Source organism: Equus quagga, chromosome 15, assembly GCF_021613505.1.
Source record: "Equus quagga isolate Etosha38 chromosome 15, UCLA_HA_Equagga_1.0, whole genome shotgun sequence".
Classification (NCBI taxonomy): domain Eukaryota; kingdom Metazoa; phylum Chordata; class Mammalia; order Perissodactyla; family Equidae; genus Equus; species Equus quagga.
In genome coordinates, this window is record NC_060281.1 from 71,250,752 (window position 1) to 71,278,656 (window position 27,905).

Genomic DNA, 27,905 nt, shown 5'->3' on the forward strand with positions numbered 1-27,905 from the left:
CGCGGCAGGCCTGGCGCCGCCCGCCCGCCCGCCCGCTCGCCCGCTCGCTCGGCCGGGGCCGGGGGCTCGGGCTGCCCGGCTGCCGGCCGCGGCCTCTCCCTCCCCGAGCCGCGCTTACATCCCCGCCGGGCGCCGGCCTCCCTGCGCCGCCAGCCAGTACATGGTGTCCCCCGCGGGAGCCGAGGCCGGGGCGGCCGGACGGGGGGCCGGGACGGGGGGGCACCGCCGCCGCGGCTGCCGGGCCCGGAGCTGCTGCCGCCGCCGCTGCTGCTGCTGCTGCTGCTGCCCGGGAGGCGGCTGGCGGCGGAGGCTCGGCTCCCAGTAGCCGCACATCCCACAATACACCGCTAAGGAGCCCGACCCGAGCGCTCACCCTCCTCCTCTTCCTCCTCCTCCTCCTCTTCCTCCTCCCCTCTCCTTCCTCGCCGCTTCCCCAGGCACTCTCCCGGCGGCGGCAGCTGCGCCGCCAAAGCCCCGGGCCCCAGCGGCCCCCCACCCCTCACTCGCGCGCTCCCACACTGCCTCCCCCCTCCCCGGGGGAAGGCCTTTTAATTTATTTATTCTGCTGGGACTTAGGTGGGGGTCTTGGCTGGCGGGGGAGGGGGTCTCCCCAGGCTCTACCTCCCGCGGCTGGGGCTACCCTCCGAGCCGCGGCCGCCGCGGTGCGCGCCTCGGGCCTCCAAAACTGTTTCCAAACTGCCAAGACCGGAGGTGGGCGCGTGGGGGCTCGGGGGGAAGGGCTGGGTTTTGGGGTGTGTATGTGTGTGTGATTGTGTGTTTGAACGTTGGGAGCCGTGGGGAGAGGCAAGACGACTCAAGACGAGTTGCAATCGAGGTATCTCCGCTCCGGCTTCCTCTTCTGCCCCGCGACCCCCTCCCCCCTGGAACTGAGCTGGGGAGGGAAAACCAGGATTTTAACCAAATTAGCATTCACATTCCTGGGAGGATGCAGCCCTCGCCTGGACCTGGGTGATAGAAGCTTCTTTCTCTGTTTTTATTTTTGGAGAGGAGCGCCCTGTAATTGTCTTGAACACATGCCTCTCTCTCCCCCCCTCCTTCTTCCTCCAGCCACCAGCGGAGGAGAGAGTCCCCCTTTTTTGCATTTATCTTTTCCTTCCCCTTTCTTTATTAAAGGTCCGGGAGTGGCGGCGGCCAATCAGCGCGCGGCTTCCATTTTGTGAGTTCAACTCCGAGGCTCCCGGGCTTCGCGAGGACGCGTTTGCAGCCCCCTCTGCCTCTCCTCTCGGGCGGCCGAGGCGAGGGAGCCGCCTCGCCGGGGCTTCGTGGTGGTGTATTTCATATTGGGGCTCTTTTCGGGGTTTGTAATTTGGCCGTGGGTAGGTAATTGGCTGGAGCAGGGCGGCAGGGCGCGGCAGCCAATCAGCGCGCGGCTTCTATCGGGCTTGAGTTATTAGACGCTGGTCTCAAAACATCCTTCATCAGACACCAAGGAGAGGCCAACAGATGAGGGGAGCCATTTTTCTGCAATGGAATTAAATGGCCAAGTGGGTTTTTCCTTTGTTGCAAATGGGGAATGTTTTTCCTTTGACTCCACCATCCAGTTCAGGACGCCTCAGTGTTGTGTTTAACATTTGTCAACAGGCTAAAGGACTCACAATTGGAAGAATGAAGAAGACTTTTTAAAAAGATCTGGATTTTTCCTTATGACTTGGAATCCATCTTTGTCTTGTATAACTAGGTCATAGCACACCATTAATGTCAGCAGTTAACAATTTTGAATTCCAAAAAACCTAAGTAAATGACATATTTAATTTTTTTCCTCTTTTTTTCTTGGGTGGGTGGGGGGAGCTTGGAGCTGTCTTAATCTGTATTCTCTTGACTGAACAATAAATTTTTAAATATATATAGTTTCCTCTATTAAACACTTAAACCTGGCCATCTTATTAACTCCTTCTGCTCTCTTTTTAACAAGGTAATGTTTTAAATGTATAGTTTTAGGACTAGCGAAATGGCAGCAACAAAAAATTGTAAGCAGTTGTTACTTTTAAGTTTCTAAAAACCTTTTACATTGTAAGTACCCAATCCATTCTGTCCTTACGCAGTGCAGTTTTCATGTTAATGTTGCTGAGATGTCCTTAATTTTCTGAACCTTCATCTGCATGTATGTCTTTGTCGCTCTTGTCTAATATAAGCCAGTTAAAATGCTTTTAGACGATTTTGCTTTTATAAAGCTAAGGTTTTTTAGCTTTAAGCTTTTGAAAATGTTTACAGCAATAAATGCTAGTCAGCTTTCTTCCCAGTAACATGTACACTTTCTTTGAAAATCGATCTATTTGAAGAAAAACAGCTCTGTTTTTCTCGTCTTGGTAGGGGGGTGGGTGAGGGAAAGGAAGACCTTCTCTTTGTGTAAAGAGACTAAAGCCGTCACAGGAAACTAGATTAAAACTGGAAAACAAGTCCTAGCTGGTTCGAGCCAAACACCAACGTTAAGTCGCGGGTATTTTCTGTGATGGTTGGGATGGCCGGTGCGTCTTATGCCTTTTGTTTGATTTGACTGTGTATTTTCGCCTTTTGTCTCTTAATGACGATCCCACCATTGCTATATCCAGAGCAGTAAACAGTCCTCTGCGAAGCCGCCTTTTGCCAACCCAACCCTGGAAAGTTTGCAGAAGTGGAAGGAGCAGAAAATGCCATGACAGTGTAACTTACCAAAAGGTAACAGCAACAACAAAAAAAGACACCACCATCCCCCCAAATATTCCCAACTAAACAATCCCCCCCAAAAGATACTCAAAACGTCCGCCCCGCTTGATCTTCCAGACTCCATGGCACCGGGCTGAGCGGGTGAGTAAAAAAAAAAAAAAAAAACGTGCCTTTTGCCCCTTCGAGGAAATCTTTTTTAGAGCAGGCCAAGGGCTGCAAATGTTTGGGAGCTGAGGAGAGAAGGAGGTTTCTGGAGCTTTGTGTTTGGCACCCGGATCGGGGAGGGGTAGGGGGACGAGGAGGGCTCTTCAAACCCTTTGGCCCCTTCTGCCCCGGAGGCGAGAGGAGGGTCTCCCCAGCGACCTCGGGCGTCCACGGGGCCGCCTGCGCTCGTCCCCTTCGCTTTTCTAGGTCTGAGCCTTGGTGGGGAGAAGAAATTAAAGTGCTTTGGAAATGAGGGACTCAAAAGACAAGGCAACCTCCCCACGCGACCTAGGGCCTCGTTCCCTTTGGACTAGGGGGGGCTCGCCCTCCGCGGCCGGCTCGCGGGGCTCCGGGGCGCGCCTGCACTTCCCAAGCAGAAAGGACAAAGGCCGGCGTCCATGTTGGCACCATGACGCAGCATCTCTCAGCCCGCTGCCCGCGCTGCCTGTGCTCCGGCCGCGCTCGCTCCTCCCTCCCAAACTCGAGTTTTATTTTCAGGTTCAGCGCGGCACCGCCGCCGGGGCCAGGCTGGCAGGCTGGCGGGCGGGCTGCGGCGGCTAATGGCGGCCCCGGCTCTCCTGCCTTCCTCCCTCCTTCCCCGGTCGCGGTCGGGAGCCCGGCGCGGGCGGCGGCCCCGAGAGCCCGCAGGGCCCAGCGCCCCGGGCCGGGGGGGGGGGGGGGCGGAGGCCGTTTCGGGGGCCGCGGGCCTGGGGGCGTCGCGCGCCGCGGCTCCCGTGCTCTCCTCTGCCGGGCGAGGCGGCCAGACGGGCGCCATTTCGCGCGCCGCCCGCGGCTCGGGCGGTGGCGGCTGCCGCGCGCCGGCGGGAGGAGGGAGGAGGCGGCGGCCGGGGGGAGGGGAGGAGAGGCCGCCTCCCGCGTGGACGCCCTGGCCCGGGAGGCCTCGACGACGAGCGCGGGCTCCGCCGCCCCTCGGACCCCGCGCCGGGCCACGCGGCCTCGCTTGCAGACCGGGCCGCGGGGCCCTCCCTCCTCCCTCCCGCGCGGGAGCCAGTAGCAGCGGGCCACGGGGCCTGCCGCGGCCTCGAGGCCGCCCCCTGACCCGGCCGGCTGCCCCGGAGGCCGCGGAAGCCTCCCTCGCCGCCGACCCGGGCCTGGGCGCCCCTGTTTGGGGCGTCCTTGGATCGCAGAGCCCGAGGGGCGGGGGGCCCCCTTTGTCCCCACTTTGGGCGCGAGGCCCTCGCGGAGGCCGCCGACGCCCGGGCTTGGCCGCCCGCGGCACGCCCTCCACCCCGAGGCTCTAGAGCTGCGGTGGGGGTTGGGGTCTGGGAAGGCTGAGCGGGCCTTCCCCGGGATCCCCCGAGGCGGAGGGCTCTGGGGTAAACCCTCATCTCCGGCCCTTCCTGGGGGAGGGGATGCGGACGGGGCGGGCCTTTGGAAATGCAGATGAGTCGCCTCCTGCTGCTCGTCGCCCGGGCTGAACCTTGGTGACTCAGCCACCCCCCCCATCCATTCCAGAGTGAGGGCCGTCTTGGCAGCTGGGGAGGGGCGCGCGGCATTTGTAAAGCTCCCCTTCCCTCGAGGAGATCCTGTCCGGTTCGTGGTCATCGACTCCCTAACAAACCCTCCGACTCTTTCCCCCTCAGGGTCTCGACCGGAGAAGGGGCAGCGGGCCTGGTTCCCTCAGAGTGGACAGTCCTTTGGACAGCAGGAGCAGGCCTAGTTTGACTCTGACAATCCTCCCACTAAGGTAGGTGTGAGCCCTTTCCCAGGCTGCGAGGGAGATTTGGGGGGCTTTGGCCTGGAGCCCAGGGAGGGCGGGGACCCCAAACCCGCCAGGCTGGTTCTGCAGCCCCTCCCCCACACAGATGTGTGGGGGACTGTGTGTGTGAAATCGGCTGCCTGCTGGGCCTGCTTGGTCCATCCATCCCTGCCTGTCAGCTTCTGTTGTCAGGAGTTTGGGGCGTGCAATTCTCTGCCGTATTTAGCAGCTTACGACAGGCTGCGCTTGCAAGTATTTCCCAGTTGTGTGTTTGGTGGTGGGGGGAGGGCCCAGGAAGCCTCTTACTTCTGAAAGGCACAGTCTGCTGCCAGGAAGCCTGGCCTTACCTTCCCGCCCCCAGTGGGAACGTGTAGGGTGACTGTTAGGAGCTGGCCTCTGGTGTCTGGCTGCTAGGGAGCTGAACCGAAGGACCTGAGATCTGGGTCACCTTCCTCTGAGAAAGAGGGTTCTTGAGTGTTCTTCCCCTTCCTGGGAATTCCCACGATTCTCTCCCCACCCCCCACCCAAAAGGAGCCTGGTTTCTAGAATGGGCCATACCTGGATTTGAAACCTGGCTAGCCCTTTACCTGCTGTGACCTTGGATGAGTTGCACAGTTTCTGAGCCCCAGTTTCCCCATCTGCATAAACGGGGCTAGGTCAGTGATTCTCACACTTCAGTGCGCGTCAGAATCACAAGGGTGGCTCATTAGAACGGATTCTGGGCCCAGTCCTTCAGTTTCTGATTCAGTAGATGGGGCCTGAGAACTTGCATTTCTAACAGGTTCCCAGGTGAACTGATGCTGTGACCTGGGACATTTTGAGAACCTTTGGGCTTGGTCACATCTGGGTGTTGTGAGGAGGATGCAAGCTCGTGTACTTGGAGCCCCCAGCTTGGCACAGACTCGTTAGCTTGGTAATGATGGCAACTCTCTCCCTGTTCTAACTTGAGCTGACTGCGCAAAGTGCCATCCTGTCTCCAGGAAGCTCCACAGCTGGAGGGGACCCTTGATCTCCGACCTGCCCCATGTGATCTCTAGTTTGAGATTACTTTGATGAGCCATTTGGGTCCAGGTGCCGCCCCGTTTGGGCGGGGGCATGGCTGCCTTGTCAGATCAGCCCTGCCCACTTTTACTCCACCCCTCAGTGTGAGGGCTAAACTGAGGTTTGGGGGAACCCATAGGGCTTGACCTGGGCGTCTTGGTGTTTACTCAAGGGAGGCTCTAAGTCAGGCGGCCCAGGGCTTGAATGTATGCCGTGCTGGCGACCTTGGGCGAGTCTCCGGTGTGAAATGATAATAATGAATGCTGAAAAGGGTGGTGGGAGGATTAGTGCGATTAAGGGGGCCGGCCTCGCATTCTGGCTTCACACTAGTTGGCCTCCATTCTAGTGTGGCTGCAGGGAGTGGGGGCTGGGCTGTCTTCGAGCTCCTCCCCCACCAGCCCCTCCCCCCCCAAGCACGTGGCAAAGCCTCAGGGCAAAGGGAAGACTGCCTTTCTGCAGGCAGAGAGCCAGCGCTGTTTTTCCTCCTCTGTAGTTTGAGTCGGGATGGTGGCTTGCCCCCAGCTCCACAGGCTTTTCCATGATCCGATACGATTTTGGATCACTCACCCACCCAGAGAGTAGAAGTGACTCACCCAAGGTCACAAGGCCACCACGAGCAGCCAGGATGGGGTTCCAGGTGTCTTGACTTCCAGCCCAGGGCCTGTGTCCATGGCACCCCCTCACCCCAGCTGTCTGGGTTATTTTGGGCTGCTTCCCATGCCAGCTGTCTGCTGGCATCACTGCCCGGGAGCTGGGAAAGCTGTCTGGTTGAAAGTAAGCAGCGTGCTGCTCTTGGCTCCTCCTGGCTGCCAAGCCTTGGCCCTGTGAGGGTTTCCAACCCCAGATAAGCTGGGTTTGGTCCATCTTGTCCTTTGCTGGGGGGGAAGGGGGTGCACCCTGCCGCAGCCTTCCCCCTACCTGGGGTGAGGGGAGAGGGGAAGGCACTTTGTAGAGTTGTTGCACTCACACTACTGTTAGCATCTCAAGCCTCTGCCCTCCTTCCACACTTGCCCCAAACCTGAGGTTTCTATTTGGCTCTGCCACTGAGGAGACGGGTCGGCCGACTGAGAGCGTCCTGCGTCCCTTTGAATAGAGTCCTAGGGGCTCCCCCGGCAGGGGTCTTTACCTCCCATGGGCATGGGATGGTGAAATGATTTAAACCTTCCCTGCCTAGCAGCACCCTGGAGGGCTACAGCCAGTTCCTCTGCTCCAGCCCTCGGACCAATTAGGGAGCAATTAGGTGCGAAGCTGTGGTCTAGGTGTGATTCTTGGAAGGGAGAGGCATCCTCACAACCTGGAAGGTTGTACTCCCTCGCTGCTTCCATTTCTCTTTCACCCCTTTTTCTAATTTCTTTGACCTCCCCCTCCCCCCCTCCCAGTGTCACCTCGTGGAGCCCGGGAGGGGCGGGGCAACCTGTCCACAGGCTGCTGTTCCTCCTGGCTGGCCGTGAGGGTGGCCCCGCCTACCGGTCACCCAGGGAGCGTGGGGCGGGGCTGGTCCTGGCGCCAAGCCGGTGGGGCCTGCCCAAAGGGCCACGCCAGCAGAAGGGCGGCCCAAGGCAGGGAGGTGGCTGGACCTGCCTTACTACTGGACGCCAGAGCCCCGCCTCTTCCGGCCCCTCCGAGAGCCCCAGCTTGGAATACGACCTTTTGGACCCTCTGGGCCAGACGGGAGGCCTCTTCCCGGACTGTAGAGAGAGAGGTACCTCGCCATCTCAGAGGCCATCTGGGTCCAGTGCTGTCTCCAACTGGCTAGTGACCTCGGCATGTCCCTGCCCCTCTGGGAACAGTGGTCTCCCCATGTGAACCTGGAGGGGGAAGTTGGCCTGATAATCTTTTGTTTCTGAGTCTGGCTTTGTGAGAGGGGAGCTTTTTGTACTCTCCCCCACCCAGTGCTGAAGCCTGGAGGGAGTCCTGGGGTGAGGGCAGATGGCCTTGGCTATCTCCCATCTCTGGGACCTCAAAGAACAGCTTAATCTGTGAAGGCTCAGTTTCTTCTGCCTCATCCCGGGTGGATGATCTCAGGATATTCTGAGGTACAAGGAGGTGGAAGCCATAAGAATTACCATTAACTTCCCCATCAGAACCTTTGCCCTGATAAGACAGAAGTGCTTCTCTCCTGTGTTCAGTTGGCCTCATTATGGCACAGGCACCCCACAAATGCCACCTGGCCAGCTCCCGTAGGCTTCTGTGTCCCAACAACTCTGTAGCAAGAACCAGTTTAAAGAATCGTGGCCCTCCTCGGTCTCCAGGAATGCCTGGTGAATAGAGAGAATGACGTGGGTCCTCAGACAATCTTATAGGTAAGGGAGTGGGGCTCCCCATGCCTGTGGGTGTGCCGGCCGCCTCGGGTGGCCTGCCCGGGCCGGGCGCCTCTGAGGAAGCTCCAAGCAGCTGGCCTGGCTCCTGGGTATTTTTAGCTACAGATCTAGCCCCTGCACCACCACTGGAGCTGGGTCCAAATCAAACATGCTCCAGGCTGGGTGGGGCTGGGGTTCTGCCAGCCTTGGCCAGGCAGGGGTGGGTGGGCGGGCTGGGGCCAGCATCAGCTGTTCTGCCTGGACTCAGGCAGAGCTGAGAAGAATCACTTTTCCTCTTCCTCCCTCCCCTCAGTTTCGTGTAAGTCATTTCTTCTGTCATAAGTCTAAATCGTAGCCCTATTTCTCAGATGGGTGGAAACTGAGATCAGAGCAAAGTCAGGAGCCTTCCCATGGGCTCGTGCGGTTAACCCTGTTTCGGGTGACACAGTTTGCTCAGACCCTCCTAAGTGAATTCTCCCCAGGCCTCTCCCAGATGAGGCAGCCTCCCTCCCTCTCTTCCCCTCCAGTCCTCCCTGAGCTTCAGGGTGACGCCTGAGGCAGCCAGAGGGGAGAGGCCTGGGGCTGGCTGCGAAGGTAAGTGGTCCTCCCCTCACTCAAAACCCTCTTCCATGCTCCCCCTCCCTGAGTGATGGCCACTCTGCCCTAGCCTCCTCCCATGGTCCTGGGGAACCTCACTTCTGACATGTCCCTGGACCTGGTCTCCTCTCTTGCCAGCCTTAGGCTGCCTCTATGGAAAGATGGCCCCAGCCCCATGCCTATCCCACCAGCCAATCACAGCTCTTCCTTGGTCACCAGAGAGAGCTTGAGGTCCCGGCTTTGGCTGGGTTCCTCCTGTTCAGGAGCCTTCTGTCCAGTACCCAGCATGAGCCTGGCAGCCAAGCCTTCCATGATCTAACCCTGGTTACCTTGCCAACCATGTCTGGCCTCACTCCTCACTCCCCCACCACTGCCAAACCTGTTGGGGTTTTCGAGCCACCATGCATTTGCTCAGGCTAGGTATCCATCCTGCTTCCACTGGCCTGCCCTCCCAGCACTGCCAAGCTTAGTTCATGTGCCACCCAGAGCCCTACCTTCCCTGAACCCCACAGGGACTCTGTCCTCTAAGTTGTTCACATCTCCCAAACTCCTTTAGACCTCTTCCCCCAAGACTGAGCTCCTCTCAGGCAGGAACATAATTGCCTCTCAATAAACTTGTGTTGCAAAAAGGAATGAATGAGTTGCTGTAAATTTGTTTAGGGGTGTTTGACTCCTGGTGACAGGATGGGGCCTCCACCCAGCAACCTGGAGCTGGGCCTTCTGTCCTGTTTCCAGCTCTGGGCTCTTGGGGCTTCCACGGGCAGTCGATGCTGCCATCTGGTGGTCAGATCCTGACTTGGATCCACTGAAAACCTTGACCTGGCATTTGTGGAACTGCCAGCTTGGCAGTTTCCTCCCCGAAGTAGTTTACCTGGTCTTTGCTGAGAACTTGAAAATTGGGAATCTTCGGGGTGGGGGTGGGGGGCAAGAGGATCCTGAGTCCTGCCAGCCCCTCTGAGCAAACACTCGAGGTCTTACCCCAGCTGGGAGGACCCTGCTCTCTCACTTGGCCATGCCTCAGTGCCTGCCTTCCGCGCACCGGGTCCAGGGGTTCCTCTGTCCCTCTGACCGTTGGCTTGGCTTGTCCAAAGGACCCCAGGGTCGCAGGGATGGAAGGGCAGGGGCGATCTTGTCCACCGCCCTGGTAATGCCTGTCCTTATAGTGTGCTCAGTAAATAGCTGTTTTGATTAGGGGGGTGGGAGGATTAAGGAGAATCCTTGGGATGAAGGATATGTGGCTGCTAGCTGGAGAATACAAATTTCTGGGTAGGGGTGGGTGTTAATGAATCTCCAAAGCGGATGGAGTAGGGTCCAGCTATCTCCACTAGATCTACCCTGGCTTTCCCCGTCCCTTCTTCGACAGTGTCTTGCTCGGGTCACGCCTCTGGCCCCTGCTAGAAAGAGGTTCCCGCCAGCGTTGTTTGGGGCCAACCCCCGAAAGGGTGTTGTTCCGGGGAGGTTCACCTGCTCCCCAAGCCGCCCGCGCCGAGGCGATCGCCCGGCAGAGGGCGCCAGACGTCCACCTTGCGCCCCCAGGGAGGTGAGGGGTAGGTAAGTGGAACCGCAGTTCCCCACCCTCAACCCGCAGCCGCACAGGTGTCCGGAGGGCCAGACCGGGTGGGCAGACACGACCCCCGTGCCATCGTCTTCCCTGGCACCACCAACCTACCTCCTTCGGGGAAACTGAGGTCAGAGGCGGGCTTGCCCCAGGCCGCGCAGCTGGGGCGGGGCTAAGCTGGGGCGGGGGGGTTCCCAGAGCTGGAGACCGAGGCTCCTCGAACCCGAGTGCTGGAAGGACAGTCCGCCAATCGAAGAATCCCTGGCTGATGGGGGAGGCCGAGCCGGCCAATCAGAGGGACCCTGCCAGAAGGCGGAGCCTGCCAATCAGGGGTGCCGGGCTAGGAGCGGCCGAAATGTTCGGATCTTGCCTGTGGGGGGCGCACCGTGACGCGCGGGTGAGGGGGTGGGAGCTGCGCTTGCCGCTTAGCACTCCGTTTCTCAGTTGCCTCAGTTTCCCTGGAAATGAGAGGTGAACGCCCTGGGCCAGGACCCTAGCAAGAAGGAAACAGGCTGGGAGGTCGGCCCAGGTGGCTGCCTGGCGGAGGCTGTGCCAGCTCCGAAGGGGCGGGGTATCTTGTAGCACCGCCCCGGGGGCGGCCCCCACCCCTGATCCCTCAGCCCCTGCGCTCCGCCGGGCGAGCCACCGCCAGTGCTGCCGGCTCCGGGCTATGGACGCCCCCGGGGCCCCGGCCCCGACCGTCGCCCCGGGCCCGGGCCCGGGCAGGAAGGAGCTGAAGATTGTGATCGTGGGCGACGGCGGCTGCGGCAAGACCTCGCTGCTCATGGTGTACAGCCAGGGCTCCTTTCCCGAGGTGAGGCCCGCCGGGGGGATGGAGGCAGGTAGGCTGGGTGGAGGGGACTTGCTTGGGGCGACTGGGGGCGAGGGATGGCCCTCAGCCTGCGCCACGAGCCCGGACCCCGGGTCCCCGGCGTCCTGCGCGTGGAGAGGCGGCCGCCACCCCGGGGCGCTCCCTCGGGAATTCCAGAGCCCAGCGGGGTGAGGGGGAGGCTGGGCCGGATGCGGTGAAGGTGGAGGGGGCGTCCAGCCGGACTCTGGGTCTTCGCACCACTCCTTAAGATCCAACCCGACCCCTTCTCCGACAGCACTACGCCCCATCCGTGTTCGAGAAGTACACGGCTAGCGTGACTGTGGGCAGCAAGGAGGTGACCCTGAATCTCTACGACACCGCCGGTGAGTGCGCTTGCGTGCCGAGGGTCCCGGGGTCCGCCCGAAGGGATTCCCCTGCAGGGGTATCCCCCGCCGGGCATCCCGGGCCCGTCAGCCTTTGCGGGGCCCTGACATCCCATCACTCATGGAGGCCGCGGAGGGGCGCTGGCTGGGGGCCGGTTAACCACCGCCTGGAGTCCAAAAAGGCCTCAGTCGTTCCATCTGTCAAAGGAGGGTATTTGGAGGAGGTGAGCTTCTGGAACACCCTGCTAGCGTGATGTGCTGAGGGCCCACGGCTTCGTTTCTCTTCTGTAGTTCTAGAAAACCACGGGCTTTACTTCTGCTTCCCATGGTTCCAGGATTTCGTGCCTTACATGCTGTGGTCTCTTCAGATTCTGTGGGCTGCAGATTTGAATGCCCTGGTGCTATGATTCCGTGGGCTGCATTTCTGGGTTCTGTGCTTCTGGAATACTGATCAGAGCTTGTGATTCCAAGATTCTGTGGCTGACAGTTCTGAGACTCCACAGTCCTGTGGACCCAAGTTCTGAGTCCCATGCTTCTGGGATTCCCTGGACTACAGTGTGTGATTCTGGAATTCTGTGGTCTACAGTTTAAAGCCTGTGGTTCTAGGATTCTGTGGCTACAGGTCTGTGTCTTCTCGATTCCCTGGGAAGAAACCAGGCACTGATGATGGAACAGAGCTCTAAGGAATGAAGATCCAAGATAAGATTCTCTCTGCCACCTGCAGCTCCTAAAGCAAGGGGATTTACGCTAACTAACTGCAACAGTCATCAGGGTCCCTGTTGCTGGGGGATGAGTGGAGGAGCACAGCCACTGGGAGGATTTGGGTAACACTTGAGGGGGCTGCCTTCGGGTAGCTTCCGTCCTGCTCTGGCTCCCCTTTGGGCCAAAGGTCAGTATTGGGGAGCAAAGGTCAGGATCCCCAGCTGGGGCCTCACCCAGCCTCTGTGACTCAGTGTTTAATGACCTGCGTGGAATCATGTCATCAGGTTCCCTTGCAAGCCAAGCCTTGTATGTGTGAGGTGAAGTTGCCAACTGGTCTTGGATGGAGCCAAAACCCAGACACCCCCACCCCGTCCCCAAGGCTGCCACTAGCATCTCTCGTTCCATCCTGGAGAGGATCAGAGAAAGGTTCGCCCCAGTCCCAGACCCTCCCTCTGTTCCTGACTTTGGCAGGCTTTGCTGTACAGGTGTGCCCCGCCTTGAGTGGCCTCTAAGGATCCCCTCTTGTTGGATGAGAGCCCTGCAGGGCTGCCCCCAGAACAGGGCCATGCCTCCAGCCCACTGAACTGGGAAAGCCAAAGGCTTCTGAGGAATTCCCGAGGGCGAGGTCACGAAAGCAGTAAAAATGGTGGTATGTCTGGGACACCTGAAGTTTCATATGTTTCCCATCCAGGAGCCAGGGAGGGGCAGGTCCATTAGCCCCACTTTATGGGTGAAGGGCTGACAGGCTGGGAGAGCCAGAGGAGAGTTTTCACTTTCTCTTCCTTCCCCTGACCTCGGGGCCTCCCCTATCAGATCCCCAGAGTTCACCCTTCACTCAGCCTCTCCCATGAGACCCAGCGCAGGAGCCACTTCTGATCTTTCTAACTTCACCCAGAGAAAGATGCTCAAAGAACCCGTTAGATTGTTGTGTGGAGGCTCCAGAAAGCTTCTCCCTGGTGTACGGAAGGCTTTGCACTAACTGCTGCTGTGGGAGGGATGGAGGGAGCCCCATCTCTAGTCATCAGAAGCATGCGACTCCCCTGGACAATGATAGTCCCGTCCGTGACTTCCTGCCACATGCTTTGGAGTCAGACCTGGGCTTTGACGCCAGCTCCCCTGGCTGGGTCATCAGGGACACCTGGGCCTCAGTTTCCTCATGTGTAATCAGGGCTACAATAGTCGTGAGGGTTAAATCAGATCTGTGCGACATGCAGCATTTAGCACTGGGTTTTCTCTCTTGGGAACGGCTAAGTGTTGTCATTGTGATTGTTAACCTCCACCATTCAGGCCAAGCCCCAAGCCTGAGCCCCTTCTGGATCTGTCAGGCGGAGCTCTGCGCTGGCCCCCACCCCCGCTTTCCCAGCGGGAGTCTTTCAAGCAGCAGAAAAGCAGAGCTGGGGTTTGAACCTCCAGCTGGAGCCCTGGGGGAGTAGACTGGCCGACTGGCCTCACAGTCAGCAGGACAGCCGAAGGAGGGAGAAACAGGGCTGCTGCCACCTCAAGGGGGTCCCACTGTGACCTGGGAAGCCCATCATCGGGAGCAGAGTGAAGGAGAGACTGGGTCATTCCTCTTACGTACACCAGTGCCCAGCACGGTGCTTGTCCTAGAGTGAGGCTTGTGGAATGAAAAATAAATCTGGATGCAGAGAGGCCCCTGGAGAAGGTCCTGTGTGATAAAGCCAATGAGATTTGTCTCTACCTGTGGGGTGGACAGATGTCAGGAGAACGTGGCAGAAAAGGATGGCCAGGTTACCAACTAGAAAAAGACAGAGACTAAGGGGGGTGAGGGAAGTGGCCGAGCTGGAGATGAGTCTAGTAAAGGTTGTTGCAGAAGGTTCTAGAACCTGATGGGCACGACCCCGGGGTGGGGGATGGGAATGGGCAGGGCAGCATCTTTCCAACCAACCTGTGATGACCAGAGCTCTGGGACAAGGGTGGCCCCTGGGAGGCTGAATTTCTCCACACCCAGGGCCTCGGTCGCAGGAGTCCACGTGGGAGGCCACTTGTCTCCGTCCCGCAGAAGCAGTTACAGACACCGCAGCAGTGGGAGGGTAGATGGAGGATTTACAGAGTTCTCAGTGCTCAAAGGTGAAGGGGTGGGGGCTGTGAGCACCCATTACCCTAGCAGCCTCGCCCGTCGGGCCTACACCCTCAGAGGCAGGAAGCTGTGGTGAGGTCTGAAGTTTCCTGGGCAGAGGGGAGGCGGGCACGAGGTGGGATGTTAAGACACCAACCAGAGACAGCTATCTGGGCCTTGGGTGGGGCCCAGGGTTGGGGCATCACAGGATGGGGTGGGGGTTGCCCAGGGAGGTGGGGAGCCGTCGTCCCCTTCCCAGCCTGAGATGGGAACAGTAGGAAAAGTGAGGGACAAAGTGGTTGCTAAGACAAGGAATCAGGCACAGGAGGGGTGTCTAGGAGCCAGGAGCACTGGAAGCTTGGGGAGCCGAGCTGTGGGTGGGTCAGAATGTGCTTTCAGCTCCAGGCTGGGGCTGCCCCCACCCCAGCCCCTCCTGTCTCTGGGGAAGGAAACGCAGGTGGGTGGGCCCCAGTAGTGCTAGTAGAAGTGGGTTCCTCTTCCAGCAGCTGCTTCTCACACTGCCTGCGCCCCTCCCCTGACCAACGCCCCTGCTGGAGCTGGGAGCCGCCTGCCCTGTGTCTGTCCCTCCAGCTGATGTGGGGACCACTGTGGCCCCATGACACCCTCTCTCCTCAACCCAGCTTGGCCGTAGAGACCCCTCGGCCCAGAAAGATGACTGCCGCGGCAAAGCTCCTTCCCACAAAGGAAATACCCTGGCGGGAGGCGAGAGCCTCACTTCCTCCCACCCCACAGCCCCGCCAACCTCAGGAAGATGAGCAGCTTTGAGGGGAGCCGGGGCTCAGACCTTTCCTCGCCAGAAACAGATGCCTTTGAACGTAACTCGGGGGCTTTCTTAACCTCTCAAGCACATCTTCAGAGGCCTGAGGGGGATCCCTGTGTGCCTGTGGGCAGGTGGCTCAGCCCCTTTAAGTCTCGGCATCGCTGTTGGTAAATGGGAGGTATCACCTTATGGCTGGGAGGCCCTCAAAGCTTGTGGGGCCAAAGATTCAGGGTTAGAACCCCCTACCCTGGCCGTTGGGAGTTTCTATTTTCAGTCATAACGACAGGAGCCATCTCTCACCTTTGCTCAGCATTGAAAGTCCTTTACTTTCAGTATCAGGGGCAGGGTTATCACCCCCTTTTCCAGATAAGGAAACTGAGGACCAGAGAGGGAAGGTGGAAGGTCACAGAACGTGAGTCTGAGTGGAGCCTGGCTCTCTTGACTCATACAGGAGAGATGGCTAGAACACTCCCCTCCCAAGGAGACGAGGTCAACGGCACCCGGAAGTCCAGACTGCAGGCCTGGTCCCCAAGTGGAGGCCCACACCAAATCCCGGGGAGAGCTGAGCCAGGCACATTTAAGCCAGGAAGGCAACCCGGAGGGGGAGCTGGGATCTGGGCTGCCTGCTCAGCCCCTCCCGGAGTCCCTCTCTCTTTTGAGATGCCTGTGTTGGCAGCCTTTCCTCATTTGGTCAGAGCTGATTCTTGTAGGGTGAGGACAGCTCCATACCCTCTAGGGTGGACTGAGAGAGAGGCATCCCGACCGTCCTACCTATGGTCCTCTGTCGTTTAGAGAGTTCCCCTTAGCTGTGTGACCTTGGGCAAGTCACTTAACCTCTCTGTGCTTCAGTTTCTGCATCTGTAAAATGGGAATAACAATATTCCTACCTCGTAGGGTTGTAGTAAGGAATGAGTGCAGGTAAAGGACTTTAGATGGGGCCTGGTGTATGATGAGTGAGCATTCTTCCATAAATATTGCCCGTATTTACCATTTTTATTATTGTCGTCAAGCCCCATCTGCTTCTCACATATCCATTTCGCAGATGAGGAAACTGAGGTCCAGAAGTTAATTCCACATTGGGAAGGCTGGGGAAGGCTGGGGGAGGCTGGGGGAGGCTGGGGAAGGCTTCCTGGGAGAATTGGCGCGTTTCGAGTGGCCTGGCAGGCAGCTGACCTTGGAGTTGGGGACTGAGTTGGCACTCCAGCTCACAGGCAGCCTGTCTATGACCTTGAAAAAGGCCCCCTCGGCCACGTGGGCTCTTAACAGGAAGAACTTCCTGGGCCCAGCTCCCCTCCCGGGTGGCTGCTTGAATTAACACGGGATAGAAGCGAAGTGCACTCCCAAGGCTGAAAGCCACACCGACGAGTAGATGAGTTTCCCACTGTCTTCACGCACCCACTCATCCGTTGGTTCACCACACTCGCAGAGTTTGCTGTCTCCCCGGTGTGTCACTGTCCCGAGGACAGAGCCAGCCCCTGGCCTCAGGGGGCATACGTGCTCATGGGGGAGACAAAAAACGCAGACGGATATTGCGAGGTCAGGAAGTGTGTGCGCTACATGGGAAAATAAAGCCCACAGACTGCGAAGGAGGCTGTGGTGTCAGAGTCCTTGGGAAAGTTCTCTGGGAGGAGGTGACATTTCTGCAGAGACCTGAAGGAAAGGAGGGAGCGAGCTGTGCTGTTACCTGGGGAAGAGCATTCTAGAAGAGGGAACAGCAAGGGCAGAGGCCCTGATGGGGAGCAGGGCTGGTCTGACTTCCTCCCTCAACCCGCCACAGCCCGACTTCTGCTCTCATCGCCTCTGCTGAAATCATCAGAGGCCGTAATTGCTAAACCCCGGGGCACATCTCGGCTGTCGTCTCTGCTCATCTGACAAGAGCTGAACACCTCAACAACCAGTCAGTATTATTGAGTGGACGCCTCCTGGGGGCCGGGAAGTATTTTTAAGGACAGACTTGGTCCCTGCCCTCTGGGTGCTTACAGTCCATGGGGAGACGGCAGGTCCATGGATGAGTAAAGATTGTGGACAAACGGGGTGGACTTCGAGGGAGGAGGGAAGGCCTCTCGCAGGAATCAGCTGTGCGAGATGAGGGAAGACGTCAGAGCCGCACTTAACAACTGCTTGTCCACTCCTGCCGTATTTCTAGAAGGGAATGAGAATGTCTGTATTGTCAGAATGATGAACCGCATCATGGCAGCGAAGAGGCCTAGCACCGATTTTTGCACAAAGCAAAGCAGAATAGAGCATTGCTGTGTTGACTTGGAATTTAATGAACTGGGGTTGGGTCCTGGCTCAGTCACTAATTCAGTGGCCTCAGGTGGGCGGCTTCACTTCTCTGAAACTCACTCTCTTTATACGGAAATGGGCGTATTCCTAAGTTCCCCGACTGGCACGTCAGGTGGTGGTTGTAAGGACTTCTTAATCGCTTACAGGCAAAAGCACTGTAAAATGCATATGAAGTATCAAGTGGTATTATTATTAAGTAGAAATAGTGAGAAGGCAATTATCCTGAAAAAGGAAATAATGCAGATGGTCAGTCTGAATATTTAAAAATAAAATGCTAGGAAGAAAATGGAAAACAAAAATGAGGGAAAGTATTCCAGGTGTGGGGAACAGCAAGTACAAGGGCTCTGAGGCACAAGAGCTTGATGGGTGTGAGAAACAGTGAGGAGGCCATCTTGGCTGGACTGCAGTGAGTGAGGGGGCATCGAGACAGGGAGATGAGGTCGAGGTCCGTGGGTGCCAGGTCAGATGGACCACCAGGAGATGCTGGATTTACCCAAAAGACAATCAAGAGCCACTGAGTGTTTCAGTTGAAGGGAGAGGGGCAGGATTTTACTTGTGCTTTAAGATCCATCCAGCTGCCTGGCGGAGAATGGATTCATCAAGGAGCAGCAGGAGGCCAGGGAGGAGGTGGCATGGGAGACCAACGGTGACTTGGACGAGGACGGTGCCATGCTGTCCAACAGAACTTTCTGCAACGATGGAAACGCTCTGCACCTGCGTTGCCCATTACGGTAGCCACCAGCTGCATGTAGCAGTTAATCACTTGAAACGTAGCTAGTGCAACAGAGAAGCTGAATTTTTAATGTTCATTAAGTAGCTACATGGGGCTGGCAGCTGCCCTATCGGACGGCACAAGTCTAGAAAGACATGGACAAAGGTTAGGAGAGGGGACAGTTGGGGATGTACGTGGAAAGGGGAGATGGACTGGAATAGCACGCTGGACCCGTTTCCCACCGTCTTACAAGGATTTCTCCAGCTTTGTGGCAATGAGGGCAGGAGGATCTGAGTCCAGTGGGCCCCGACCACCCCTCACCTTTCCTCCAGTGCTGGGGGGACTTTGGCTGCACCACAGCATGGACAGTCCTCCTGGGCCAGCTGTCGTCATAACTGTGGCTCTTGTTCACTGCACCCCCTTAGGGCTCCTGGGTTGAGGAAAAGCCAATGGGAAAGGGAGAGGGTGGCCGTGCCCTGTCATCAGAGGGGAGCCAGGAGCAGGAGGTGGCCTGGGCTCGCTCAGTGGAGAGGCCACTTGTCCCGAGAGGCCTTTGGCAGGGAGGGAGGGGAGGACAGGCGGGCGCTACCCAGGCCCCCACAGGCTAGAGGGAGGAGCGAGGGTGGGGGACCCTGGGCCTCTGCATTGGGAAGTCACCGCACCCTTCCCAGGGCGGGTCTCACTCGGGAGTCTTTCAGAAATGCCGGGCATGATGACTAAGTGCGGTCCTGGGCCTGCTTCTGGACCAGGACAAAAAGACCACAGGCCGTTATTGGTGAGATCTGACTCGGCCTGGGGGCTGGATTAGAGAACACTGTCAGCGCTGGCTCCTCAGGTTCGATCCGGGGACTGTGGGAGGTGAGAGCACGTCCTTGCTCTTAGGAAATCCACGACCGATTCCAGGGCAAAGAAGCCGAGCGCCTGCAATTACCTCTCACGTGCTTCAAAGGCATTTATATATAGATAACAGGGGGAGGTGGGGGGGTGGGCCAAGTGTAAACACTTGGTGCCTCTGAGTAGGGAGTTCTTTGCATGCTTTTTTGCAATTTTTCTGTATGTTTGAAATGGTGAGTATAAAAAATTACTAAAAAAGTTTTTAAAAACCAAACCCACTGTTGCTGAAGCCAAGCCTTGGGTTCTGATTCAGTTGGTGCTGGGGGAAGGGGGGGGCGGGGGCGGCGAGCCCCTGGAGTGTTCAGTTCTGCCCAGGTGAGGCTGATATGCAGCGGGGCTGACAACTGCTGTGCAGGTGGCTCTGGGCGGGAGCGTGCTGGTCATCTCCAGCCATCCCCTGACAGTCCTACTGGCGTGTACCAGAATGGCAGGAGGAATTCAGCCGGAGGCCACGCACCCCTGAGCCTGGGGTCACCCTCCACGGTTAACTGCAGTGCCCTGCCCCACTCGGGGAGGGGAGGGATGGGGCTTCCGAGTCTGCACTTTCAACCTGAGCACCAGGGCAGGTGGGGGGATGTAATCATCATCGCGTAATTGCTAGCTGTTCTCCCAGCACGTACCCGGTACTCGGGCCCAGTTCTGAGCACTGCATGGGTTTTATCTTGTGTAATCTTGGCTACCGTCCAGGACTGCGGGCTGCTACCTCTGTTTTATAGGTGAAGAAACTGAGGCCTAGAGACATGGAGTCACTTGCCCAGGAGACCCCAACCCCTCACCCATCTGAGCCCAGACAGGGGACTCAGGTGGACAAGGAAGTGGTGCCTCCCTCACCCCCCACCTGCTCTCTGGTTTCAGGGCAGGAAGATTACGACAGGCTGCGGCCCCTGTCCTACCAGAACACCCACCTCGTGCTCATCTGCTATGACGTCATGAACCCCACCAGCTATGACAACGTCCTCATCAAGGTGAGGCCCATCTCCCAGCCAGCCTGCACCTGGGGCTGGGGACCACGGATCCGGCCCCAGCCCTGATGCCCGCCCTCTCCCTTGACAGTGGTTCCCTGAGGTCACTCATTTCTGCCGTGGGACCCCCATGGTGCTCATCGGCTGCAAGACAGACCTAAGGAAGGACAAGGAGCAGCTGCGGAAGCTCCGGGCGGCCCAGCTGGAGCCCATCACCTACATGCAGGTCGGCCAGGGGCCCCCTTCCCTTCCCACCAGGGGCCCAGGTCCCTGGGCACAACCATAGGTGAAAAGCCTCTCAGGCCTTTGGCCTCTGCAACTGGGGTGCCTTAGTGGCCTTTTGGGGAGCTGAAGCACGCAGGATTCTAAGAATGCTAATTTGAAGATATTAATATTGAGAGCCTACTTATGTGAACACTTTACTTACCTCATTTAACCCTTATGACCCTAAGGCAGGGACTGTTAGCATCCCCAAGTTTACAGGGGAGAAACTGAGACCCAGAGAGGTTAAGTAGCTTGCCCAGGGTCACACAGCTAACCTGAAGTGGAGTCAGGGATCCTGTCCTAGTCACTCTGGCTCGAGTCTGGGCTCTTAGCCACACACCCCCCCCCCACCCCGTCTCCCCAGGGGACCGGAGGGGCAGGCCCTCATTCAAAAGCAGGCTTCCCCTACCTAGGAGAGTCTCGTGGGCAAAGCAAAACTGCACGGCCTTCTGGGTGAGGCTTGGGAGAATAAAAGGAACACAAAGGAAAACTAATAAAGTTTAATAAAAAGAAGCAAGCACTAATAAAAGTAAATTTGTTTTAGAAATAAAGATATCTTTTCCTCTAATGGCAAGCTCAGTTGCCTAAATTGTGCTCTGGAGAAGAGACGGGGAGAGGCCTGCAGGAAGCCCTTCTTGTCCTGGGGCCTTCAGGTCTTCTCTCAGGCCTGGCAGAGACTGACCACGCCCGCCCGTGCTGCCATTCTCTGCCGAGGCTGGAGGGCGGGTGGGGGTAGGCCAGGAGCGGCCTCTCCCAGCAGCTGCAGCCCGTGGGCCACAGCGAACAGGCCGTGTTCATCTACACTCACTGGTGGGGCTGGCCCTGGGGTGGAGAGAGGGGCCCCACACCAAGGCCTCCGCCCCTGGAGAGTCCCCAATGCCAGCCCCAAACCCTCAAGGGGGTGTCAGGAGGCACCCCATGCTCCAGGCCCCTCATCTAATGCCGGCCCCTCCCCCACCAGGGCCAGAGCGCCTGCGAACAGATCCGAGCTGCCCTCTACCTGGAATGTTCCGCCAAGTTTCGGGAGAATGTGGAGGATGTCTTCCGAGAGGCCGCCAAGGTTGCCCTCAGTGCTCTGAAGAAAGCACAGAGGCAGAAAAAAAACCGTGTGTGCCTGCTGCTCTGACCCTTCGGGGGCACACGGCCCTCACAACAGGACTGACAGGGCCTGGCTCCCTAGGCCCAGACTGCTCCCCAGGATCCGGTCCCAGACCCAATTCTCGAAGCACACTTGGAGTTGGGCATCTCCAGTGCCTGGGGCCACACTATTAGAACATTCTGGAACTCTCTCAGCTGGAGCTCTGATCATGAGCTCACCTCTGGGCTCACTGGAGCTGTGGCCTGCGTGGTGGTAGGTGAGGGTGCTGGACTCAGTCCCTCTGTACCCTGGAAGTAGCATTTGCCCCTAGGACCCAGGAGTGCCCTCTTCACAACCTCCCCCCAGCCATATGTGTCCCCTCTTTGCACAGCCAATAGGTCCTCAAATCCTGTGCTTGAAATGTAAAACATCTGGTACGTGGGTAAATGTGGATTTGGCACCACTCCACATAGCGCCCCCCAAGCCTGCAGCTCCCATGTTACCCGCCTCCCTGGGCTCCTCAGATAGGCCTGGCTGCATCCTCCAGCTTCTTGCTTCCTTTCCCCAGGAACCTGGGGGCCACGAAGGGACCAGAGCCTATCAGGAGAGTACAGGCACCAGCGCCTACCCAACCTCCCTCCCTCCTCTGCCCCACACAGGACTTGAGTCTCAGCCTTCGGCTTGGCTGCCATCTTTCCAGAGCAGGTCACATACGCCCAAGAAGAAACTCACTTTAAAAAGCAAAGAGTAGACTCGACCACCCATCTGAACTCCTCTCACCTGCAACCCCCCACTGCCAGAAACTCGAGATGAAAAGTGACAACAGCTCTGAGTGATCTTGGGCGAGTCAGTTCTCTAAAGACTGTTTCCTTATCTGCAAAAGGACAGCGCTGGGTCATTTAAAGTCATCAAGCTCCCCTCTGTCCCTCACAGCCTCCACTTCTGCCAAGATGTGGAGCTCTGGAGCTGAGACCATCCTGGCCACCTGCGAGAAGGGACCTGATCAACCCCCAGCCGTGGGTTCCCTGAACCTCCTGGAAGGTCTGGGGTCGGGGCTCCAGGAGCAGTTAAACAAGGTGATTCTGCTGCCCCAGAGATGACAGCTGCTTGGTTCCTGAGTGAGCCTGGGAGTCAGCATTGCCTAAGAAGGGATAATGGCTTCAGGGGGCTCCTGCCTCAGCCCCCCTTGCAGTGCTGCAGCCCCCACTAAGCCTGAGGCTCTCTGAAGTCAAGTGGTAGGAAAAGGGAATTCTGAAGTCCACCCCACCCCACCCCACCCTGGTTCCCCAAGGCCCTGCCATACCCTGGGGAGTCAACAGAGTGTTCAGACCAAGGACCTCTTGTTCTAGCAGAATCGAAGGCCTAGTGGACAAATGATAGTCTAGGACAGAGGTCAGCAAACCACAGTCTGTGGGCCAAATCTGGCCGCTGCCTGTTTTTGCAAATAAATTTTTATTGGAACACAGCCACGCCCATTCATTTATGCATTGGCTGCTTTGCCCTACAACTGCAGACTAGAGCGGTTGTGACAGAAACCATCTAGCCCACAAAACCTAAAATATTTACCATCTGGCCCTTTACAGGAAAAGTCTGCCAACTCCTAGTGTAGGGCAAACCCCAGTGCCTAAGGGCCTGATGGAAGACCCAAAGAGTGAAGTAGGACAGGGATAAAAAGGAGTGGTGGGGCCTGTGGCAAACTAGAAAACAAGCACACCACCCTAGGCAGGCAGCTCAGCCCAGCCAGTTGCTGTCCTGTGGAAATATTACCAGATCTTTTCATTTTTCTAGGCAAACCGTAAGTCCAGATTTTTATTTATTTTTTTGGGGGGGGGGAGGAAGATTGGCCCTGAGCTAACATCTGTGCCAGTCTTCCTCTATTTTGTATGTGGGAAGCCACCACAGCATGGCTTGGATGAGCAGTGTGTAGGTCCGCGCCCAGGATCCAAACCCTTGAACCCTGGGCCATCAAAGCAGAGAGTGCCAACCTAACTACTACACCACCAGACTGGCCCCCAGAAATCTAGATTTTTATGTGTAATCTTACTCAGAGGAAGGGGAAATTTCATAGTTTAAAAATATAACTAATTTTAAAAGTTTAGGCCCCTTTGAGAGCCAAAGCATGGCCACGGACACCAGCTGTGAACTCTGGCCAAAGGGGATTTGTAGGGAAGTAGCTGAGGCCCATATGTGGGGAGAAAATTCAACCAAACCTATTGGCTTCTTCACCCTCCCCAAGAATCCAGAAGCTAAGACAAGGTGACCAGCAGACCTGCCCGGGGGCCTGAGTGTGGCCTCCTGGAAGTAAACCTGCGCAGACCGCCCCCACATTCCACAGCCTCTGAGGCAAAGGGAGGGAGGTGGAGGGCGGGTGACCTCCAGGATGGCGTAGGTCCCAGCCGGCGCTGAGGGTCTTGGTCCCCCTCCCTAAGCACTCACTGCAAGAATTCAGGACGGTAGGCTGAGGGGTGGGGGTCAGGACACCCCCAGGAGTGCACCCAAACTTCCAGTGTCAAAAAGGCTTTCGAACTACGGGAAAGATGCAGAGGCTGCAGTGCCCTCTGGTGGTGACCTTCCGAACCCTGGCTGCTCCAGGGACCAAGCCCCAGGCATCAGGGCGGCAGACCTGCCTTCCCGTGGTGGTCAGCAGGCAGGAGACTCGAGAAGCACAAAGAGCACGAGGCACAGACAGTGGTTCTCTGAGAACTTAAATACCCCCACCTGGGAGGAGGAGGGGCCAGGAGGAGGGGGGAGCTTACAGCGGAAGGGGTGTGCCTGGAGAAGGGAGGCTCCACAGGATGCTGAGGGGTGTCCTTCCACCCCCGTCTGGGACTCAGTCAGCAGCAGGTCAGCATCAACCGACCCCAGCGAGGCACATCCAAACCCCAACTGAGGGGCTCAAACGATGGGAGTGGGGACAGAGGGGCTCCCTGAGGTTAGGCCCCCCACCCCAGGAAGACTGACCCAGTCTAGGGAGGTGGGGAGGTCTGGGATTAAATATGTCATAAATAGGGAGGCTGTGGGGCTAATACTGTGCAGACAGGCTCGGGTCACATTCTTCTTGTCCGGCCGCGGTCCAGGGCCTCAGTCCTGCTCCCAGCGATGCCACTGGCCCCTGAGGTCACTGCTGTCAGTGGCCACTGACACTGTAGGGGAGGAAATCGGCAGCGAGGGTGCCGACTGGGATCCCCCTGCAGCCTCACAGTCCGGGGGCTCACGGCTTCTTTGCCTTGCTTCTGTTCTTCTGGAGTTTGGTGTGCACGACTTTGAGTGTGGTCAGGAAATTGCCAAGGAAGAGGACGAGGAATGTGAGTGCCAACACGAACACCTGGGGCGGGGGGCGTGCAGAGAAGGGCAGTGCCAGGGGCCAGGAAGGCAGGGCAGAGAGAAGAGGGCAAAGACGGAAGAGGCTGTGCGGGCTCCCATCGGCCCCCTCGCTGAGTGCCCACCCTGCCCCCGGACTCACAACCCCCTTAGCGCCAGCTACCCAAAAACTGCAGGGTTTGCCCGCAGATGGCAGAGCTCTGGGCCAACTGGGTGAAGGGGGAGAGTCCTCAGGGTCAGGAAGGGTCCTGGGGGGCTCCTTCTGCAGCTCCCAGTAGCATTCGATGGGGTGAACCTCCTTGGGATTCTCAGACCAGTGAGAGGCTCCCCGGCCCCAGTAGCAGGGAGCTCTGGGTAGCAAGGCCCCACGGAGGGAGTTGAGGGGAGCGGTGGAGGAAAGAATTCTCCCCAAGCTGGCCCAGCCTTCCCCAGGACCCCGACTACACACACATATGCACAGGCACACGCGCACGCACACCCCATACCTGCCATTCTTTGCATTCCTCGTGGCTGGAGAGCTCAAACAACGTGACGGCATTGTAGAGCTGCCAGAACTGCGAGAGGGGAGGCAGGCGCTGCTCACTGACCCAGTTCCCCTGGAGACCCCCGAGGGAAAGCTCGGGAGATGGACCAGGCCCTGGAGCTTCTGGTATCAACTTCCCTGACACACTGACAAACCTCCCAAATGAAACAGGGGCACCCTAGGCCAGAGCAGGTCTGAGGGCCTGGGGTTGGGCATGCTGGTGCTGAGGGCCAGTTCTGGCTTCTGCCTTTGGCACCCCTGGAACCAGGGGCCGTCCTAGCCCTAGGACCCCGTGGGGCCCAACTGGGGGATGGCTGGTGAATGAGGGAGAGGCCTGAAGACCTCTGTCCCCGGGGGTCAGCCCAGAGCAGGGGATACCCACAAACTCTAGGGGGACTCACGTGGCCACAGAACAGGAAAGGCAGAAGGAAGGTGAGGCCCCGCCACATCCAGGACTGGAATCCTTCTGTGGAGAGGAGGGAGGGAGGGAGGGGCCAGGTGAGGGGGTTCGGCTGCCCCCACGGCCACACCAAGTGCCCCCTGCCCAGCCATGCCAGTCACCCTGAGATTAGTCAGGCACAAACACACCGGAGGTGGGGGGGACAGCCCTCCCCTCTTATAGGTGGGTGAGCACTCGCTGTGAAAATAACCCAGAGAGCGGGAAGAACAGCTGTGGCCAGGCCTGACTGCTCTCACGCCTCAAGTCACCAGGAACTAAGTGAGCTCGACAATACCTACAGAACGTTCATGTCCAGGCACTGTTTTTTAATAATTTCTTTAATTTACGTAGGCTTTTGCATGAATCATTGTAATCGAGCCTTGACAAGATAGGACCTACTTTGCAGAGTAATTCAATGGAAATGACCACCTTAAAAGATAGCAGAGTTCTATTAAAAAGTTTCCCCCGAGAGTTTAGATGAGGGGTCTCCGAGCTTTTTTAAGCACCCACCTCTACGAGTTAAAAAAGCTCAGCATACACTCCCAAGATACATACATGTATATGTTTATACACATTTACATGTAGACATATCATACATAAATTTTGTATGTGCAACACTAAGCTAATATTACATATATTATAAAACAGACCGAAAATGGACTTTCAAAAAAGATAAGAGAGAAATCAGCATCAAGGGCCTGGCACGCAGCTGGCCTCATGCTCGTCAGCTGAAACAGAATCTGCGATGAATTAGGAAAAGCAACTTGGGCAGAGGCCAGCAGCCCCGGCTTTGCGTGTGGTCAGTCTTTCTATGCTCTTACTGGCAGGGGCGCCCAGTGGGGAGTGAAAGGCAAGGTCTAGCGGAGCAGGGAGGGGTCAGGGGCTTGCCCCTACACCCCAGCCAGGGCTACGTACCCACCGTGAGGTCCAGGTGATTCCTCTCCCCCAGGGCCCGCAGCCGGTAGAGGCAGCCCCTCTGGTAATAATATTGCAGGAACTGGACACAGCCTGCAGGGGGAGCACAGCGCCCAGCTCAGGACCTGGAGGACTGGGCGACACCTCCACAGCAAGCCCCGGGTCTTCACTGCCTGCAGGGGCAGGGGGCACCCTGGGTGCAACTCCACCCCCACCCCTAGCAACTACACACATGATCACATGCGCACCGTGCACATACTTCAGACTGAACCCACTTTATCCCTTAACCAGAATACAAAGAGAGCTCAGGTTATCTGAGGACCCAACTAGACTAGAAACTTCTGCAGCTTTCCTAGGCATGCAGTAGACACTCAATAGATGCTTGCTGGAATGGCAGCGCCATGCTGGGAGCTGCGTGCAATGCCAAGACACGCAAAAGATAGTTTCATACAATGGGGTACTTTGTAGTCATTAAAAATGAGGAAGTAGAATTCTGTGTATTGACATGGAAAAATACCCATGAGAAATTGTTAAAAAAAAAAAAAAAACTAGGTTATAAGCAAAGCTATATGTGCAGAGGGATCCCACATTTGTGGACTATACATAATGCAGTACATACAGAGATACGCATTTATGAATAAAAACATCTGAAAGGACACAGATCTATTAACAGTGATCATCCCTAAGGGTGGGATTATACACAGTTTTCATTCTCAGCTTTATATATTTGCATTTGGAAGCAGAGTTTTATTTAAAAACTAAATCATACTTTTTGAACAGGTAACATACACGTCGCATAAAATTCAAAGGGAACAAACAGGTACTCAGTAAAAAGTAAAACTCCCTCCGTCCCCGTCCCCAACCATCCAGGCTCCCCTTCCCAGAGGTGACCCCTGCGCCCAGTTCATTGGATATAATATAAATCCAGGGCTATTCTTAAGTGAGAAAAAGAATGTATATTTCCATTTTGAGGAAAACAAAGTTAGTGCCCCCACCACCACTCAGTTCTAGAAGGCTGCAATTGGATAAGTTTCAGGGAGGGGAAAGGAGGCGACAGGAGCTACAGGGGGTGGGGGTGGGTCAGGCCTCCCTCTCCCAGGCTGCAGGGTAGGATGGAGATGATCTGGCGGGGAGAGCTCTCTTCTGGATTTCTGGGACACTCCCCTGCCCCAGGCTGCCCAGGGACCTCCCCCAGTCTTGTTTCCCTTCCACGCAAGACACGCCCCTCACACAGGGCTACAGGGTCCTCCCTCAGTGAAAGCCACAGGAAACCGTGCCCCCTCCCCGGAATCTGGGCAAGAGACACTCACTCTGAAAAATGGAAAATGCTAAAAACTGATTGCGAAACTTCTGATAAATTAGTCCGTTAGGCCTGCAGAGAAGTGGGGAGAGGCAAAGGTGAGACAGCTTGAAATCAGACACTCATCCCCACCCGTCTCTGTTCCATCCGAGAGGAAAAGGTTTTAAAATTAAACCGAGGTCCCTGATTTCTGCCCTTCTTTATCACCAGTGTCCCTGGGCTGGACCAGGTCATTTCCATCACTGCTTTAAGTCCGTCTCAGAACCAGGGGAGCCCATACAGTCAGCCTGAAGCCCAAGTTCCCGCCCAGTGCCCCTCCCTCCATCTTAGTCCCCTTTGGTGCTGGAGCCTCATCCGTCCAGCCCTGCTCCCT

General features: G+C 57.3%; 3 protein-coding genes across 8 annotated transcripts in view; 1 reads left to right on the forward strand and 2 right to left on the reverse strand.

The window, feature by feature from the left end:
• The window catches only part of SETD1B (SET domain containing 1B, histone lysine methyltransferase), a 22,962-nt gene extending 22,596 nt beyond the window's left edge, over positions 1-366 (reverse strand). The window contains exon 1 of the mRNA XM_046640409.1: positions 119-366. The gene's annotated coding sequence lies outside the window, so the exon portion shown is untranslated. The remainder of the gene's footprint in view (positions 1-118) is intronic.
• A 150-nt stretch (positions 367-516) lies between these two features.
• On the forward strand, positions 517-22,499 carry RHOF (ras homolog family member F, filopodia associated). Of its 4 annotated transcripts, XM_046639959.1 has the most exons (10): positions 517-711; positions 1,135-1,177; positions 2,571-2,676; positions 4,473-4,576; positions 9,890-10,077; positions 10,283-10,898; positions 11,191-11,278; positions 19,586-19,695; positions 19,784-19,918; positions 20,918-22,499. In XM_046639959.1, exons 6-10 carry the CDS (start codon positions 10,755-10,757, stop codon positions 21,080-21,082), a joined length of 642 nt encoding a protein of 213 aa, XP_046495915.1. In that variant the 5' UTR covers positions 517-711; positions 1,135-1,177; positions 2,571-2,676; positions 4,473-4,576; positions 9,890-10,077; positions 10,283-10,754; the 3' UTR covers positions 21,083-22,499. The 4 variants fall into 4 exon arrangements, with proteins under 4 accessions (XP_046495915.1, XP_046495913.1, XP_046495914.1 ...); XM_046639957.1 differs by lacking the exons at positions 517-711; positions 1,135-1,177 and adding an exon at positions 1,193-1,755; XM_046639958.1 differs by lacking the exons at positions 517-711; positions 1,135-1,177 and adding an exon at positions 1,193-1,505 and having other exon boundaries at positions 1,603-2,676.
• A 1,223-nt stretch (positions 22,500-23,722) lies between these two features.
• TMEM120B (transmembrane protein 120B) overlaps positions 23,723-27,905 on the reverse strand; it is a 38,722-nt gene continuing 34,539 nt past the window's right edge. For 2 of the 3 annotated variants that reach the window (XM_046639963.1, XM_046639962.1), the window contains 4 exons: positions 26,237-26,325; positions 25,280-25,344; positions 24,841-24,909; positions 23,723-24,295 (listed from right to left, as the gene is read on the reverse strand). In XM_046639963.1, the coding sequence (XP_046495919.1) occupies positions 24,116-24,295; positions 24,841-24,909; positions 25,280-25,344; positions 26,237-26,325 (403 nt within the window). In that variant the 3' untranslated portion in view covers positions 23,723-24,115. Of the gene's footprint in view, positions 24,360-24,840; positions 24,910-25,279; positions 25,345-26,232; positions 26,326-27,542; positions 27,605-27,905 lie in introns of all 3 variants that reach the window. The other variant, XM_046639961.1, reaches the window with a different exon arrangement.

Excerpts from the sequence above, each read along its gene's own strand:
- RHOF (XM_046639959.1), top strand. The coding sequence starts at position 10,755 with ATGGACGCCCCCGGGGCCCCGGCCCCGACCGTCGCCCCGGGCCCGGGC. Across the intron at positions 10,899-11,190 it reads GCCAGGGCTCCTTTCCCGAG|CACTACGCCCCATCCGTGTT; the intron begins GTGAGGCCCGCC and ends CTTCTCCGACAG. Across the intron at positions 19,696-19,783 it reads ATGACAACGTCCTCATCAAG|TGGTTCCCTGAGGTCACTCA; the intron begins GTGAGGCCCATC and ends CTCCCTTGACAG.